Source organism: Sesamum indicum, linkage group LG13, assembly GCF_026168435.1.
Source record: "Sesamum indicum cultivar Baizhima isolate 11 linkage group LG13, ASM2616843v1, whole genome shotgun sequence".
Taxonomy (NCBI): Eukaryota; Viridiplantae; Streptophyta; class Magnoliopsida; order Lamiales; family Pedaliaceae; genus Sesamum; species Sesamum indicum.
Genome location: NC_142669.1, coordinates 18,432,334 through 18,451,855, shown reverse-complemented (window position 1 = coordinate 18,451,855; position 19,522 = coordinate 18,432,334). Strand labels below are relative to the sequence as shown.

At 34.0% G+C, this 19,522-nt stretch overlaps 1 protein-coding gene and 1 long non-coding RNA gene across 4 annotated transcripts; both read left to right on the top strand.

The window, feature by feature from the left end:
* Positions 1-1,787: 1,787 nt before the first annotated feature.
* Positions 1,788-7,451, top strand: LOC110013067 (uncharacterized). 3 transcript variants are annotated; one of them, XR_016063806.1, is made up of 5 exons: positions 1,788-2,035; positions 2,565-2,673; positions 2,879-3,277; positions 3,406-3,911; positions 7,106-7,451. It is a non-coding gene; the product is annotated as an uncharacterized LOC110013067 (long non-coding RNA). The 3 variants fall into 3 exon arrangements; XR_016063804.1 differs by lacking the exon at positions 1,788-2,035 and having other exon boundaries at positions 2,056-2,673; XR_016063805.1 differs by lacking the exon at positions 1,788-2,035 and having other exon boundaries at positions 2,071-2,673; positions 3,406-3,479.
* Positions 7,452-16,029: 8,578 nt separating this feature from the next.
* Positions 16,030-19,032, top strand: LOC105176466 (uncharacterized). The gene is made up of 5 exons (XM_011099279.3): positions 16,030-16,246; positions 16,335-16,408; positions 17,365-17,500; positions 17,611-17,925; positions 18,515-19,032. The coding sequence occupies exons 1-5, from the start codon at positions 16,118-16,120 to the stop codon at positions 18,785-18,787; spliced, it is 927 nt and encodes a 308-aa protein (XP_011097581.1). The 5' UTR covers positions 16,030-16,117; the 3' UTR covers positions 18,788-19,032.
* Positions 19,033-19,522: the final 490 nt, after the last annotated feature.

The following is a 19,522-nucleotide window of genomic DNA, read 5'->3' as shown; positions in this document are numbered from 1 at the left end:
GAAGCTTGCTGAAAATCAAGGAAAAAGACTGATTGCGTAAATAATACTTGATACCCTCATGAATGCACAATGACCTTTATTTATCGGCCGATGAAGAGCAAGTTTAGAAGTTGTAGCAACTTGTGATACATTGTTAGAAAGCTGCATGGTTAGATTACTAACAAAAAAAAGAACAGATTGCTATTTGGACTTATCTTTAAGAAGTTATGACTATTTGAACGAGTTATGTCAGTCAAGCCTACTTATGCAAATTTCATTTTACCTGTTGATGCCAAGTCAGCCACCATCACTTGAGGAGTTTGTTGAAAATTTTTTGGCCTGATATGTCTCATGGTGTTAGAAATACGTATAACTTGTCATCTCTAATATCTGGCGAGTTATCCTTTAGATTTGGCTTATTAGCCTACCATGTTAGTATAATAGATGGGCTATGGGCATGATACCTTGCTCATGGGCCATTTGGACTAGGCCTGCTGGACCGATTATTTGCATTAAGTCTATTAGTTGTATGTGGCACATTCGATGCATATGTAAAAATATTTATAATAATTAAATAATATTTAATAAAAAAATTTATTATAGGAAAAATGATAATATGAAAATGATTATGATAAAGAATAAATAATTTTATAAGAGAATATTTAAACGTAAGAAAATGAGAAAAAAGTTATAAACTATAAATAGTTTTCTCCACTTGTAGACAGTGGAGATATGAGAAAGTTTTAGTAAATAGAAAAGAAAAAAACATACTAAAAAATAAAAAAAAAAAAAAAGCATCGAAAAGATGCTCTTCTTTAATATACAACATAAGTACTCCATTTCAAAGGTTTCTTCTTCTTTTATGTTTCATTTTAGTAATTTATTTTAGGAAAAATTGCGTAAAACCCTCATGTGTTATGAAAATTCAGCTAAAAACCCATGTGTTAAATATATAGGCCAAAAAGATCCTATATTTTTTTAAATCCAGCACACGCTCCCTTGGCCATTTGTTTTACTTAACAATATTTTTTTTAAATTCCTGTTGTACCCTTATTGATATAAATTTTTATTAGTATAATGACTGTTGGATCTTTTATGATTGTATCAGAACCATAGGATCTAATCAACTTTTAATAGCCATATTCAATAAATAAAATTGGACGGTCCAAATTTTGTGTATTTTAAAAATGTATGTTACACATATATATACGTACAATTATGTATATGTATATGTATAGCTATAGATGCCGATGGAGGGCCGCCGCTCCACCTCGTGCCCAGATCGGACGTAGAGATAGGAAAATCCAATTCAGTTGCGGAGAAATGAAAAGAGGTAGAGGCGATGGTGAGGGAGCTCGCGAGGTGGAAGCAGAGACGCGTGGCGTGGGGAGTACTTGACGAAGACGATGATGCTGTTGCTTTGCATCTTTTTTTTCTCTTTCTTTGAATTTTTTATTTTTATAAATTTGAACATATGAAATAAATTAATTATGTGTTTTTATATTGAAATATAAATATATTAAATATTAAAAATTTATTTATTTTAATTTATATAAATAATATGATTTATTTGTTGTAATTTGCATAAATAATTTTAAAAAAATATTCAATACAAAATACCTTAACTAATATTATTTAGGAAAAAATATCATGTAAACTTATTTACTATAATTTATATAAACAATATAGTTTCATAATATATTCAACAGAAAAACAAATTAACTTATAATATTCTAGGACAAAAATCATGTATTTAAATTCTAAAAACATATAAATATTAAAATAGTTGATGTATAATAATTTAATTAATATTTTTTACATATAAATATTATATGAATAATAATTGTTTAGTATTTATAATATTTTTTAATAAAATGTAAGGAATTAATCAAAAAAAGAAAGAGGGAATATAAGCATAAATATGAGAATACATTGGTGGGCGGTAGAAGAACAGTCTCCTCTTTCTTCTCTTCTTTCCTTTTCTTCTGATTTCATTCTTCCACCATCTCCATGGAAGAAGACACTTCCACTTTAGGGAATAGTAACTTCTGATTGAGTAAGTTTGGCAATTCCACATTTTCCTGTTATAATTGCTTCCTTTCTTGTATCCCTATAATTTTTACTATGTGAAGAATTGCAGAGACCTGAAGAAGACAGATCGCGTTTTGCAATACGAGTAGCAATTTTTTCACCTTTTACGTTTTCTTTAGTCTGATTGTTAAGTAAGCAAACGCAACAGCGTTTTTATTAGTGTCAACACGCTTATGTGTGTGTAACGACTAGTTGAAGTCGTGTTAGTTTCTGTGTATATATATATATGTATCATCGCCTCTTCTGAAAACTACAGAAATCAAAATTTCTTTCTTGATTCTTGCTCTACAGTTTTCAATGAGCACTCTTCCCTCTCCTTCCATCGTTTTCGCTCAAGATTATCTTTGATGGTCTCTGATTAACCCAAACAAGAAACTCCATAAATTGATTTCTTGATTTCAAGAATTGAAGGTGACAATGGCAGAGGACCTGAGGTTCTGAAATTACAGCCAGGAGACAATCCAAGATTCACTCAATTTCTTGCTTTTTCGCAGTCCTCAAGTACGTGGGTGGGGTTGACTGGAGTTTCTCAAAAAATCACTCGTTAATTCATCATCTTGTGTTCCTGGCTTCTTGGCATTCAGAGAGGTGGCATTCGGAGAGGTCACCCCGTTTTCTTATTTTCAGTTTTGTTATTCAGATTTTGATTCTTGATATGGTACAACTGATTACTCTTCTTGTGAATGCTTGTGTTGCCTTTGGAAATTGGATTGGGTTGCCTTCACTAGAAAATTACAATTCTTTAGGAAAAAAATTTATGACAAAAATTGCCTGTCCATGCAAGTAACTCTGCGGTATTGTGTTTCAGGAAAAGGCGGAGACGGTGGAAGACGAAAATGAGCATGGAGAGGAAGAAAGAGATGGAAAGAGGTTGCGTATTGAAAAGGGTGAGCTAAGTGAAAAGGAGGAGAAGGAGCAACAAGAAGCAAACAAAATTAGAATTCAGGAGGGTGAACTTAGCGATGAAGGATTATTGAGGGCTGTAAGATCATTATGGTCGTCATCTTTGTCATCGATTGAGCTGGAAAGTGAAATTGAAACTGCACCATCACCTCCCAAAAAGAATAATACAGTTGTAGGCAACAATAAAAATGATGGAAAACGTAGCACTGAGAATAGACAGTTGCCTTGGAGGATTGAGTCGGGGATGTTCAGTCGGATTACTCCTGAGTTGTTGTTTCACATCCTCAAATTTCTCTCTTCCGAGGTATCTGGATTTGTCCAATATTTTGCACAATGTGTGTGTGTGTGTGTGTTTCAACCTGGAGTTTGTTGTTTTTTGTTGAGTGGTTTTTTATTGACATAGTTTATACTTTTCTTATAATGGAACTGCAGGACCTTGTTTCTTGCTCAATGGTTTGTAGATTCCTAAAGTTTGCCTCTGCGGACGAATCCTTGTGGCGTCGCCTGTTAGTACTCTTTCCTCTGCTCCCCTTTTACCAGCCCCAACCACCCCACCCACAAACCAAAAAAAGTAAAAAGAAAAAGAAAAATAAAAACAGAGCCTGGTCCAACAGAGGGGATTTCTTACCTTTCTACTAATGCTTTTTACGTGCATGATTATTGCTGTTGTGACATCTTTTTCATGTTCTGCTTGGTCGTATTGCACTTGTATGTTGATGAACAATCTGATAAGACACCCCCTTTCTGCTGTTTTCCATGGGCAGCTATGTTTGGTCTGTGCACCCTAGAAACTTGCAATCCTCTACATATATTTTTCATCTATGAACTTCGAATGAGAAAATTTATAAATATTTGCTGCTTGTGGATATTGTATGCTGTGGGGTCTATTGCCACCTAAAAAGCCGCGTGAATGTGCTTGGGAGAAGCTTTACATCCAGGCAAGTTTGGTTTCTATATTTTAAGTTCTGTCATTTTTTAACAAAGTAAAATTACAGTGTGAAAATGCTATATCTTATGTTAACCCTTCATAAATGGAGGAGTGTGTTCTCACATACTCTTTGTTTGTCTTTTTCGACTTTCTGACACCAACCTGCTTTCACGTAGTTGTCTTTCTAATTGAATTGGATAGTTCACATTGAGAAACCTTTAACTCACTTTTTTGGCTTGCTTTTGCTTTGTCTCGACAACTTTAGAGTTTTTAAAATCTCTATTTTCTATCTGTTTTGTGGATGTGACCTCCTTTTCTTTTGAATTTATTATATTTATAGTTATGAAATGATTTTGTGGTCGGAAAATGTCGGTTATTTCACCTATAGGTGATCATGGTTAATGCAGCTCCCTTTCTATGGGTTTCATTGTCATGCCACTCTTGGTCCTTATTGAAATCTTTGGAAAGGTCTGTAGGTAACGAAATCAGCGATCTATTTTAGGAGCAGTAAGTAATGTATATGCTATTCCTAGTATTATCTTTGATACCAATCAATTTCACCTATGTGGGTCTTGATGCATAAATGTGATTCTCTGAAATCTAAGTGCCATCCCTCCACTCTCTGTTTCTTCTATTTGAGCTATACTTTAAGAGATCTAGTCCCCTAGTTGATGAACCCACAGAATTTATCGATGTTCTCTTCTTCTGTCTGTTGGTTTTTTCATAATTCTGTTGCTTATGCCTTTTAAAGAATGCCAGAACTGTACTATGTAAGCTATTTCTTTGCGCCCAACGCATGTAGCATACAATTATAAAAGGGTTTCACCTTACTTGGTATATCATTTTCTAGTAATACATGTGACATGCATTTATTTTGTTCTTCACGTGAAGCATTAATTAGTATATAAACATCCAATGTATTTGATTATGCAAGTCAAGCATATAAGTAAGTATAGGTGATATATAATCGTTTTATTGAAACACAAAGGGCCTAGAATATATTGGTTGGCAAGTTATGTGCGAACTAAATGGCTTCGTTTCATTAAGCATAGTGCTGGAAACAAAAGGCTTAATTCGAATTTAAACGCTCAACTGAAACACACGTTGGTTGCTAAAAGTATGCATTTTGACGACATTCTAGAACCTAATGGTAGTTGTATCTTCATCTTCCTCTCTTCATGTTTCTAACGAAAGGTAACCAGTGCCCAATTAATTCTTCTCTCCTAATTTTTTCCCCATATTTTTAAATCGAGAAAGGTTGAAACTATTGATTTTACACTTTGTAAACTACAAAACTCGAATTTAGTGCACTAATTTCTGTGGAAATCCCTCACTGTCACCATTTTGATTTGGAAATAATGGGATTATTGAATTTTGAGGTTGCGCAAAATGTGGAGGATGCAAGCATTGGGTTGAGACTTAAATTGGAGAACAAACCTCCTCTCTCTTTGTGGACTTATTCCTAATTCATTTATTGAGTTGGATTTTCTTCATGTGGTGGTTTCGAAATTTTTTGTTGTTATACATTTATTATCCTTGTGTGATTTTACAGAAACCACATTCATTTATGTTATTAACATCATCATCTTTGCAGGTGTATCATAGAAAAATATGTTGGAAAATTTATGTTATACAATAACGAATTATTTGATTTGTGAACCTTGAAAATAAAATGCTATATGCTAAAATGTTGAATGGTTGTCTAGATGCCAAATTTAAATTTCTCTACCAAGATGAGTAATTTTTTGTGAATATTTGTAATTTCAAATTTTGTTAAATGATTTTTAAGGAACACAGACCTTTGGTAACTTAATAAATATTAAAATGGAGAACCCTTTTTCTTTTTATTATTAAAGTGAAGAACTTTTTTTCTTTTTATTTATATTACCCACAATTTAGTTTTTTTTTTTTACTCAAAGATTTGTTCTCTCATACCAAATGATTTTTTGTTAGCCAATGAAGTTTTCAAAATCGGTATGAAGTGTGTACTAATTTTTCTTCAAAGAAAACGAATTATAAATGGACAAAGTTTGGAATGTATTTAATCATTATTCATCTACTTGATTTTTGAAAATGAATGAAATGTCGTAATTTTTCACTTATTGATAAATGTGTTAAACTTTTTATTTTTGTAACTAATAACTGATTTGAAATATTCTTTTAGTTCTTTGAAAAACTTAAGATGCACGTCATTTCCTATTTTTGGAAATATGGATTGATGTAAAATATATTTTTTGATTTTCAAAGAAGTGCATAATTAATTTTTCTTGTGATAAATGATAACAAAAGACATGTATTATTAATGCTTGTACTTGTCAAGATGTTGAAAAAGCTTTTTAAGATACGTAGTCGTATTATGAAAATAATAAATATACTTGGCATCTAGACAAATATTCATCAATTTAGTATGTGTTATTTTATTTTCTAAGTTCACGAGTGAATTAATTTGTGATTGTATAATAACAATATTCCAATAAATTTTGCTGTGATGCACCTACAAAGTCCAGATGTCAATAATGTGAACAAATATGGTGGTTTTGTAAAATTTGTACAAGAATCATAAATGTTATGACAGACAAAAAGTTTTGAGACAGCAACATGGGAACCTAACACAATTTATGAATCAAGAATAAATCAACAAAAATAGTGGAGGATGATCTCCCGTGTAGGCCTCAACTCTAATGTCTCCCGCATCCAACACATTTAAAGTTGTCTCAAAATTCATAATCCTATATCTTCCAAATGAGAATGGTGAGAATGTGAAGGTTCTGTAGAAATTAGTCACACATCGAGTTCTTGTAGTGTACAAAGAAAAATTCAATGGTTTTATCATTTCTTGAATTTTAAATATGGGGAAAAAATTTATAAAGGGAATGAATAGGGACAACGGTTGCTTTGTTGTTAGAAAATGACAAGGGGGAAGAGAGAGATACAGTACTATGGTTCTAGATGATGTTAAAATGCATGTTTTTAAGCAATCAAAGTGAAGCAGTTTTAGTTGGGTGTTTAAATCGCTATTTCGACTTTTAGTTTCCCGTACTATTCTTAGTGAGATGATGTTATTTAGATAAGCATAGAACTAAAAAACCAAATATAGACTCTAGCGTCTTGAGGTTTAATAAACGAGTATGGATAGACCATAGATTTCATGTTACAATTGCGTTGTGTATTACTTATAAAGACTCATCCATTTATTTTCTTCAGGTTGACATTAGAGCAAAGGAAGCATGGTTTAAGCTAAGTGGTCATCGACTGATGTAGTCGAAGTGGGCGTATCATACGACACTATTGAAGTTGTTATCAACAAAAGAGTTCGCCCGACGAACTTATCTTGGACTTGTTTCATAGCGGCGAACATGTCTCAGATTGTCTTCCGAATATGCCTAATAGGTTTTAGGAGATTGTTTTTTAAAATGTAAATTAGCACTCGTTGTTTGTAGAATTTCAGCATTCTTTGTATGACATGAAAGATTGTACTTGTATTTTACCTAAAGCAGTAAAGATTGTTATTCGTTTTATGTCCAAAGAAGTAAAATTTCTAACTTTCGTACATTTTCTTATTTCTGTGAACTAGTAAAATGCAGGTGCATTGTTGTTAAGCATAAACTTTTTTAGAAATATTTAATTTATACTGAATGGAAATAACAGAAAATTCAATAAAATTGAGAAATATTTTAATTTTTTACAAGGTATGAATATAAAATAACATTATAGAAAATACATAAGTTTTAAATTGTACGATTTATATATGTTTCACAATATTGGATGATAAAAAAGCTTATTTAGTTTATTCGTTCGGAAGTACCATCAGCATGGGGGCCTAAACAAATCCGAGATTTGAAAAATACATGTTTAATACTTTCTTTGTTTTATATATCTTATTTAATATGAGTTAAAATTTATAGTAGAATAATACGAGTTCCTTTTTCATCTATATGTTTGTCAACTCTACCTAGCACGCATCTGTACTGGATGCATATTGATGTGTCAAGTTTGTAAAATACATTTTCAATACTCTAATTATTTTATTTATATATTTTGTTAATCTATTTTCACAACGAGTAAGAAACTAGAGAAAATTGTAGTAAAAAATATGAGCTTTTTAAATCTCTCTTTTCAACACCACTATCAGAACACCCTTTGTTTAGGATATGTTGATGTGTGAAGTTCGAAAAATACATATTTGACTCTCTAGTCTTTTGTATTGTTGAATTTATTTGATTTATTTTTTCTAAGCAAGATAAAAAAAATAAGTTTGTTTAATCTATTTGTTTAGCATTACTCTCGACATATCCCAAACTATGGGCACGTTGATGTGCGAAGTTTGAAAATACATCTTTAATGCTCTATATTTTACATTATACACTTCATTAATTTATGCTCACAAAGAAAAGTAAAAAATAGAGAAATTTATAATCAAAAGTACGAGTGTTTTAAGTTTATTTGTTGACCACAACATTCTGCACACCCTATGCTAGTGGTATGTTAATGTGTAGAATTTGAAAATTTGATTTTTAACACTTTAATAATTTGCATTATACACATTAATAATTTATTTTCTCTAAATAGGAGTAAAATATAGTGAAATTTGCAATACGTATTTTTTTAGTTTATTTGTTGAATACTATCCTGAGCCCATCCCATGCTGGGAGTATATTGATGTGCGAGGCTTTTAAATTACATATTTAACATTCTAATCATGCATTATATATTTTAATAATTTATTTTTTTAAGTGAATTAGAAACTAAATATATTTGTAGTTAGAAAATACGAATTTGTTCAACACGTCAGACGTCATACGTCATATCCCATTCATAGTGCGTGATGATGAACACTACTCGAAAATATATTTTTTATGTTCTATTTTTGTCCTATTATAAATGATGCCCCAAAAATTCGCACGGCCTAAGGGATAGGGCTATCATGGAGAAAGGGTAGTCAAAACCCAAGGATACACTCGGCTCGAGGAAAAAGAGCTTAAGTTAGGGTCTTGTAGGAAAGTCTGTTTAGCCAGGCCTGGAGAAGGAGTTGGGAGGCTTACCATAGGCCTAGAGAAAAGGCTAGCGTGGCCGCCATATCGACGCGAATACGTTGCCATATGTATGTGAAGAGAAGCTAAGCAACTAGCTCAGAGACACAAAAATAGGAGATTTGTTCGATTTGTTCAACACTATCCTTACCCTAGGTTGAGGGCATGTTGATGTATATAACTCTTGGGATTGAAATCATGCCACGAGGGTGCACCACCTCCCCCACGAAGACATACAAGGAGGTGTTCAGCTATATCAAGCGGATGTCCCACAACTGCATCTGGTCATAGGCTTCCCTAAATAATATGTCCGCCAATCTCCCTGAATCTATGAAAATTCACCGTACTTCATAGTTGGTTACTAATGCATTAATGATCAGAGAATTATAGCGGAATGCTTTTAGGCGCTGATCATTCAGTTTGTCCGAACTGGATGAGGGGGTGTCCTTTATCGCCTCCACATCCAATACCTCTTTCATGATTATGTCATGTGCCTCTCTCATCCGTGCGTTTTGGCATAGTGCGAATTGCCTCCATTGGGTCCTCCCCCTATCATCCGTATGACTCATTTATGTCTTCGGACATAGATCTGGACCCCTCCTATTTTTTTTTATGGAAAACTACCTCATTTACCCACATTTGCTTAACTTAGCATACAACTCTTTCGTAACCAACTCCAAAGTGTTCTCCTCGTTGCTGCATCCCTTCCATTTCACCAAGTACTATAATTGCGCTTTGTGGTCCTCGTAACCCGATGATTCAGATTCGCTTCGACCATCTTCTCCTTCATCTTAGTCAATTCAAGTGGCGGGAATATGGGTTGATTGCGGGCATCGACCTCCTTGTCTGTTGAATATTTATTTAACTAGCTCACATGAAAGACATTGTGGATTTTCCACCAAGGAGGCAACTCTACCTTGTAGGCCACCATTCCAATCCGCTTGATGATATGTAAAGGGTTTATATTTTTTTGCATCATCCAAGCATTTCTCCCCCTTGATGACTTCTATAATCTCCGGTCTGGGACCTTCACCATCACAAGGTTTCCTGCATTTAACTCGATGAAGCGGTGGTTTTTATTTGCATACTTCTTCATCTACTTCCGAGTTTTCTCCAGGTAACTTCTGGCGATGTCAACTATTCTGTTTACATTCCTGAGAGAAACTTTGAGCGAGAGAGGATCTCACACCTTATGCGAAGTCGAGGGTGTGAGGGAGGACCAGTTGTTTCTCAATCATAATTTTAAAAGCGCTCTTGTTGGTTGAAGAGTTCTTTTGGGCATTAAAACACAGCTGAACAATATCCAAGAGCTTCACCCAATCCTTTTGAGTATTGCGGACAAAGTGTCGGAGCTATTTCTCCAGCATAGAATTGAAGCATTCACTCTGGCCATCAGATTGCGAGTGATAGCCCGAGCTCATTGAAAGTTTGGATCCGAGGAGTTTGAACAACTCGATCCAGAAAATGCTAGTGTAACAGGACTCTCGATCACTAACGCTATCCTTCGGCAAGCCGTAATATTTAGCCATTTGCTTGAAGAAGAGATGAGTCATCCCTTTTGTCGTGACATGTTTTGTGGCTGCTAAGAAAATGGAACATTTGGATAACCGGACTACCACGACAATGATGGATCCTAAGTCTCCCACCTTAGGTAATCTAAAAACGTAATCCATAGAGACACTCTGCCAGAGTATCTTTAGGATGGGTAGTGATTGGGCAAACCAGCCTTCTTCTGATGGTCTGCCTTATCCTGCTGGCAAATCAAGCATGTGCGGACATATATCTCTACCAAATCAAACCTGTCTTCTTCTGATGCTCTGCTATCTCTAGGACCACTAGGTGGGACCGCAGATCTCGGGCTCTCAGCATCTTGGTCTGCCATTCTCACAGTAGAATTTGCTTGGGTCGCAGCAACTCGCTTCGATCACATGAAGGCGTCGAGGCTCTGATACCACTTCTCACGAGGTGCCTTCTGCAATACGGACGAAACGGCACCGTGTGGCTAGCAGTCCGTAGTAAATGACTACTTTTGCCTAATAGCAACACAATAACAAAACTCCTGCCGACACTAGGACCGCGTGCTGACAAGAATATCAACATAGAATGCGACATCAGCAACAACAATAAGCAGCAAATTGAACACATGTACCAGAATGTGGATTTATGAATAGCGGAATGCATATACATTGTACAAATGATGCTAGCGCAAGGGGATCGCCTTGAGAGGGACACTAGTATGTAGATTACACCAAGCTACAAGAATTTATTCCCCCTTATAATAGTTTTAAAAAGATTTTTTTTATTGACAATAATAGATACAAAAAATGTTGAACATCGCACCTCAAGAGGCATAACGTCCTCCTGAGTAAACAAAACTATTTACAAGCGTACAACATGTACAAGACAAAAGACCTACGCCTAAAACTCTAAGACTGCGGAAGTCCAGCGTCTGTCGACGAACGTTGTTGGTCGGTTGGGTTGAGTGGTTTGCATAGCCGAATCTGCCTACCCTTGACACCATGCCAGGGGCTTGTTAATGTATGGATTACGGAAATACATCTTTAATGATCTAATTTTTGGCATTATAGACGTTATATTATTTTTCAGAAAGAGTAAAAAATATAGTAAAAGATACGAGTTCTTTAAGTTAATTTATTCACCATTACCCTTACCGTACCCTATACTAGCATGTTGACATGTTAAACTCGAAAAATACATCTTTAGCACTGTACTTTTGTGAAAATACGAGTTTTTTATTCTTTGTTTAGCACTATCCTTAAAACACCCCGTATGTAACGCCCCAAAAATTATAATATATAATTGAGAGATTAATTGGTAAATTTTTATGAAACTTAGTTAATTAGTAAATAAAGTATGTTCCATAATTGGAATATAATAAAATTTGAACGGGTTAAATTGGAGCTCATTATAATATTTGAGAGCAAATTTTATTAACTAAGAAATTAGGAAGGAAGTAATGGGTATTTTGAGAAAAGTTTAAATTAAATTAAATATATATATATATATGAAATTTACGATATTCTCGATATATTAATTGTATATGTTATAATTCATTATAGGATACGGGGGGTAAAGTGAAAAGACTGAACCACTACCTATTGAATAGATAAAGGTGTTGTAAGATCGAGGTAAGTAAATAATCAGTATTATCTATATATGTCCCCTTTTTTTGTGGCTTTACTGTTTTATAAATTTGTGGTTCGTGCTGACATTAATTTATCTGAAAGTATGTGAGTGATTGATGATTTGATTTGATTGATGGTATTGTGTACGTGGAATGAGGAAATGCGTTGAAATATTATGTTCGTTGTTTATTGCATTGTGGATGTCTGGAATGAGAATATGTTGATATATTTTTTTACGTTACTAGTTGCTTACAAGAATGGTGATATGAGGAAAGGAGAGAGTGGTGGAAATTGAATATAATTGTGGTGTGGATACCCCTTGATGTGTTGAAAAGCCTATAAGGCAAAAATATGATATGAAAAGAGCTACGTGTGTAATGAAAGAGCTATGTGCAAAATGAAACAGTTATGTGAGAAACGAGATTAATGAGCCGGCTGTCAAGGGAATTCACCTAAATTTATATGACAGTGAGATTGAGTTGACGGGAAAAACACGATATCACCTTCTGGTAAGCAAACTAGAAAAAAGGAAGTTTAATTGATTATCTTAGTATGATATAGCTATGTGGTGTACTATAGCTGATTTTATGTATTTCATGCATGTTACCTACTTATCTTGTTGGACTGTTTTTTATATACATATATAGATATGGCTGGTTATTTACTTACTGAATTAGGGGTTATAATTTTAAGCTCATCACTCATGGATAGCCAACAGTTTTGTGAAATATTTTCATTCAGATAATATTTTGATGAATCTAACCAATTATATGTATCTATCATATAATTTACCATTTTTTTAAACTATACCGTAATTATTCAAATAATGATTGGATTCAATTTGAAATTAAAAAAAAAAAGTAGATGATACGAGAATATCGAAATAAATGAGACTACGATATCCAAAAAAACAAAATAAAAAATAGTTGGAAAAGGAAATAAATAATGGTATTGAAATCCTGAAAAGAGGTTTAAGTAATGAGTATTCCCAAGACAAGTTGTGAATTTGACAATTGACATCAACTTCAACTCTCTCCTCCCTAACTTCAAACTTCACCAAACCATCCTCGGGAACTTAAAACCTCAACCAATATCCATCTTCACATTAATATCATTATTAATTTATCAAATTATCATCTCATCTAAAAATTTAATCTAAAATTTTTTAATTAAAATTAAGGATAATTACACTTTTCTCTTTTAAAATTTGATACAATTACAAATAGCTTTTTTATGATTTGAAAAAATACATCCAACATCTTTAAGATTTGTTTTCGTTTAACAAATAAGATCCCCGTTAATCAAAATTTACCGAATTTATTGATATTAACAAAAAATTTGAAAAAAAAAATCTATATCTATCTCCAAATGATTTATTACTGACTTATTGCAGGTCAATAATTTTTTTTATGACCAAATTAGCCCATTACGTTTTCAAGCATTAGTGCATGTAGAGGATGTATATCTTCATCATTATAAGGATAATTTAGTAAAAAAAAAATTGACTTGGAATAAGTCAATTAAGGATAAATATCAATTTTTATTCAGTTTTTATTGTTAATACTACTTCCTTCTGATTCTGATCCCGATTGCTTGAGGTCCTCTTTGTCTTCAGATTATTCTGAAATTTCTATTTTTTATTTTTCTTTTAATGTCTCCCTAATTCCTTCAAATAGATTATCCAGAAATTCTTCTTGAGAAAATTCCTCAAATTGATTCTGAGATTCCCCAGCGAGACAAAAAAATTTATTTTCTCCATTTTTGCTTGAGGTTTCCATGGGAAAAGCAATTCCCGAAAGATTCTTTTTCAAATCATTTTGCATTTGTTTGAGGTATTCCTCAATCATTTGGTCTTTCGTGATTACCCATTTCTTGTTCAGAATTCTTTGGGAGATATGTTCAAAAGGATTGGGTGCCTTTTCTTCTTTTTCTGCAAGAACTTATATTCTTGTAATTTTTTCTCTATCTCATTGATGATTTCTTGACCATAGTATTTCTTGGTGTCTGGATCAATTTGCATCAACTTGTTCCAAAATTTTGAACAAAACCTCCTTTTTATGCATGGAATTTTCTGTAGGGTAATTCCTACCTCTGGTAGCCATTTCCAGATCCATGAGATAGATAATTTCATAAAAAATAAAGTGAAGTCATTCCTTCAATCCATTTTCTTGATTTTTCTGCTTGTATTATTTTTGGCGAATAATTTAGCCATTCCGTATAATATTCCTAGAAGATTTCAGGAAGAATAGAAATTTATGGACCAAAACTTATCCACCATTGGAATATCCAATTTGGTACTTCTTGTTGAAAAATCAGTGGACAAATTTAAAAAAAAACCATGTATGTTTTGTTTTATAATTTTCATAAAGAAAGGCCTTATTAAATGCCTCAACATAGTCCCAGTAGTTAAACTTTATTGTATTTTTTTACTCTGGGTGAAAGTATTCTTTTTCCCCTAATGGGTTAATTTTCCATTCCACAGCAGTGATAAACTTTTTAATTACTGTTTTGGAATAATTAAATTTCTTTCCATTGCTAGAAAATGTGTTATTAATTTCAACACTCTGGGTTGCTTTAAGAATACATTGATAATGTGCCCTAGGTTTATATGACCCTGCTGGAAAGATGCAACATTAAGATACATTTTCATTAGATACCATGGGTCATTTTTCCACCTTAAATCATCATTCTCAAGAAGTATAATTACTTCGTGGTGTTCACTAAATTTGTAATTAATTAATTCATCTTCATCTTCTTGTACCATTTTTGCATAAGATGCTGATGATTCATCAGTCGTTAATTTTTTATGTTCCTTTTTAAATTCAAGAAACTGTTTGAAGAGTTCATTCTCTTCTTCAGGAATGTTATTAAATTTTCCTATTCCTGAAATATCTTCTCTTACTAAGGCCCTATTCCTATGTCTGATAATATCACCAGCTCGAAACCTACCTCCTCCCTGATTAGAGGAGGAATTTCTTCCTTTTTCCCGTTGGGGGAGCATTCCTGAAAAATAAAGATGATTCATTAGCCAGCATAGAGACCAGCAATTTGCTGATGGTATAGCAAATTTGCTATCCAAAGTTATTTAATACAATTTTCTGCAGTGACATTTGCATCTGGAAATTGTATGAGAATGTCATAAATTAATTCCTTGACTTTATCAATTCGCTTTCTGATTATTTTTTGAATTCTTTTTAATCTTGTCTTATATTCAATTGCTTCATCCCACAATTTCTATTGGTAAATTGGCCAATGGACTCCATTCATAAAATATTTTTCTCCTATGACCATTTCTTCAATCCAACTATTTGGAATTGTCGAGGAAATATTCATTCCTCTAAACACTTCATTTTCAAATTCATTCAGATTCATTTCCATCAATATATTCTCTTGATAGGAAATCAGAGAGACTATTTGTCTCTCCTTTAATATATTCGATAGAGAAATTAAATAGGACAAGATGTGCTTGTCATCTAGCAAACATTTGCTTAGAAACATCATGTTTAATATCTTTATTAAATATAAATTTGGCAGCAGAACAATCTGTCCTAATGGTGAATTCTTGATTAAGTAAATCATTTTGAAATTTTAAAACACATTTAACAATAGCAAGAACTTTTTTAGCAACCTTAGCATAATTTCTTTGGGATGCTTTCCATTTTCCTGAATAGAATCTAACTAAGTATTCTTGCTTATTTTCATCAATTTGTTTTAGTATTCCTTCAAATCCAATATCAGAGGCATCTGTTTCAATAATTTTCTTCCAATTTGGGTTAGCAAGAGTTAGACATGGCAATGATTTAAGCATATCATACAATATTGTTGTATATTGGGCAATGTTCCTATAGTATGGGGCTATATAAATATATATATTGTACCCTTTTATTTATTTATTTTATATATATATAGATATATATATATATAGAGAGAGAGAGAGAGAGAGGAGGGGAGGGGGGAGCTTTCCTTCTATTTAAGGGTGTCCATGATACTTTGAGTTTCAAAAAGAGAAGCTGCCAAGAGAGAGAGAAGGGGAGAGGAGAATGGAGAGAGCAACACCTGTGCGGAAGTCTCACACTTCGACCTCAGATCTCCTAACGTGGTCGGAGGCTCCGCCGACCGGCTCCTCCGCCTCCGCTAATGTCTCTCGCTCCGGCGCTCGTTCCAACCAGGTACCTCCATATTGCCCCCCTCATTTCACCCATCTTGCGCATTCTCTTTGCATTCTATTTTATTTTGTATTTTGTGTTTTTCGAGCAGCCATCGGGTGGAGTTGGTAAGGTGCTATTTGGAGGTCAGATCACTGATGAGGAAGCTGAGAGCCTTAATAGAAGGTATATAAGACAAGTTTTCATATTTCTTCTTTCTTTATTTCGTCATATCTCTTCGCATGTCGCTGTTCCTTTTCATTATTATTATTATTATTATTGAAGAAATCAGGGTTTCATTATGTGAAGCAATCAAAGGATTGTTTGTGTTGGCCAATCCTTTGATAAAATAACAAAGCATCCTTGGTTTTGTGCAATCCCAGAAAAAGCTTTTTTTTTTTTTTTCATTTTTTTTTTGTGTGGGGCAGTATTTGCTGGTTTTATGAATTCCGTTAAAGACCCTGAAAGGCTTCAAGGAAAACTGTTGCTAATGAAGCTATCCAAATTTGTGGACAAGATCCTGTAATATACTGTAACAGTGTTTAAGAGACTGCTGAAAAAGTGTTGTTCTTAGTGTCTGTTTGCAGATTGCTTTCATTTACTGTTATCGGTAAAATTTTAGATAAATGACATCTAGATAAGGATGTCAGATTCCTATCAACTAAGTAAATTTCTTATTTAGGGCCTTCATTATCTTTCGCGGAGCCCGTGGTATAAGTTGAATCTATTATTTTGAGATAATAAATAAAGGGTATTGCTTTCTCTTACCAACAAACTTAGTTAATTTTAATAATTCATTACAACAATACTTCAGTAAGATTCAACACAAGATAAAAAACAGAATGGGGACTCCAGAATGAAGTTCCAATTATTTCTGTGTATGTGTTACCTTCGCTTTCTTATTGTTGCTTATCCACATTTTCAGACCTTGAGCACCATATTCACTCTTCATTAAGGTTCTTGCTTGGTGTTAATTGGTTATATTTTTCCATTATTCCAATGGAATTGAAGGACCTGCAGTTGTTAATTGCACCATATAGCTTTGCTGAAAAGAAAATGAAATATAAGCAGACTTGGGCGTTTGGCTTATGATGCAATTCCCCTCCATTTAGAGGCACTAAGAAAATGTTGCATACTTTCAGGAAACCTTGTTCGGGCTATAAATTAAAGGAGATGACTGGCAGCAAAATATTTACTGACAGTGGTGAAGGTGATAAATCAGAATCTGGAATTTCTGATGGTAATGTTTATAACCGGACATCAGTTCGTATGGTGCAGGTATTTGTCTATTTGCTCTTACCCAAATGGGCGTGAGACCTAGGATATGTTGAAAATTGTTAGTCTGAATTCTTTGAATATTCTGATTTTTGCCCATTATTCCCTATCAGCAAGCTGCAAATGGGATAAGTCAGATTTCCTTTAGTACTGAAGATAAAGTATCTCCCAAGAAACCAACCACTCTCCCTGAGGTCGCAAAACAACGTGAACTGAGTGGAACATTAGAAAGTGACTCAGAGAGCAGAACTAAGAAGCAGCTTTCAGATGCTAAATCTAAGGAACTCAGTGGCAGTGACATCTTTGGTCCTCCACCTGAAATTCCTCGTCGATCATTGGCTGCTGCACGCACTCAGGAAATAAAAGAAAACAAAGATATGGGTGAACCTGCACCACGAACTGTACGCACTTCTGTCAAAGTATCTAATGTGAGTTGACTTCCTTTACGAGCCCTTCCCCCCTCTCCTCTCCCTAAGTTGTGTTTGTCTAAAGGAAGTTCTTTGGAGAATATTTATTGTTTGAGATTCCAATCTGCACATAAAATTTGTGATCTAGCAAATAGCGGATCAATAAGTGTACATTGGGTGAGCCAGCTTCAGATTTCTTTTGCAAGCTTTAAAAGTCAATTTTAAGCTTCACATAGTGCACAATGAGAGATTAGAAGTGTTAATAATACATTTTCTGAAACACCCATAAGCTTAATTTTTTAGGTATACTGAAGTTTTTTCTTATTGGTATTGCTTTCAGAACTAACTGTGTTGGTTCCTACCTAGTCCTGAGTCAGTTTCTTGCATGTTTTGTCCACCTCTTGGTTGATTTTTTTATATTCAATTAATTGGTTACGTATAGATAGAAAGATCCCTTTAATGTCTCCTTTTCCTGTATGGACTATCCTTTAGGTAGTAAAGGGAACATGTAACTCCAGTACCCCAAATGATTTTTATTTTTCAACATGAATCATTCTTGCATGGGATTATACTAGTTTCAGCACTGTCTAAACGTGGTTTTTATTTTCAGCCTGCTGGAGGTCAAAGTAATATATTTTTTGGTGACGAACCTGAAGTCAAGACAACCAAAAAAATTCACAACCAGAAGGTTGCGGAGCTGACAGGGAACAACATATTCAAGGGAGATGCTCCTCCTGGGTCTGCTGAGAAGCCATTGAGTGTGGCCAAGTTGAGAGAAATGAGTGGCAATGATATATTTGCAGATGGCAAGGTCAAATCCAGAGATTACTTTGGTGGTGTCCGAAAACCACCTGGTGGTGAGAGCAGCATTGCCTTGGTTTAGCCTCCTGCATGTAACTGCTGAACACGGTTGATCCTGCTAACATTGACCCCATATTAATGTTCCTTGAGGATCAGGTAAGAGGATGGAAACCTAGGAAGGCTCAAATTAGGATTATGGATTTTATGTTTTTCTAGTTTCGCACACAATGTTGTACCGACACTTAAACCAGTTTAACTGTTTATTTTCTTCTAGCGTCCATGTTCTGGATTCTAATACAAATCCAAACCATCTGTGTTTTTTCCCTACTTGCATTTCAGGGTCAGATCTTCCAATTCAGCCAGAAATTTGCTGGCACGGGATCCAAATTATTCTTGTTATCTGAAAATTGACATCTTTCCTAGAATCCCAACCAATTTAACTTCACTGTTTTCTTTGGGCCACAAATCTGCTCAATCTTAGCATCTCAATTGAAAATTTAACCATCAAATTACCTAAGTTGGCTAGCAACAAAATTGCCTCAGTGGCATTTCTCCTGAGGTATGTCTATTTCAATCCTATTCATGGATGCCTGGATTTGAAAAGCAGGTCCTAATTAGATTTGATAGAAAAATTGCCATTACTAAGTCCTACATCGGAGTCTGTCTACTGCAGTAGTGTTTCCGGATGGGACTCTCTCATTCATCTTTGTCTGAAATAAACCTGCCATTGTCTCAATCTTATTGGCCCTATACAGACTCCCTCCATATTAACTGAAAGTAACTTATCCAGATCAATACCCATACCCATGATTAGCAA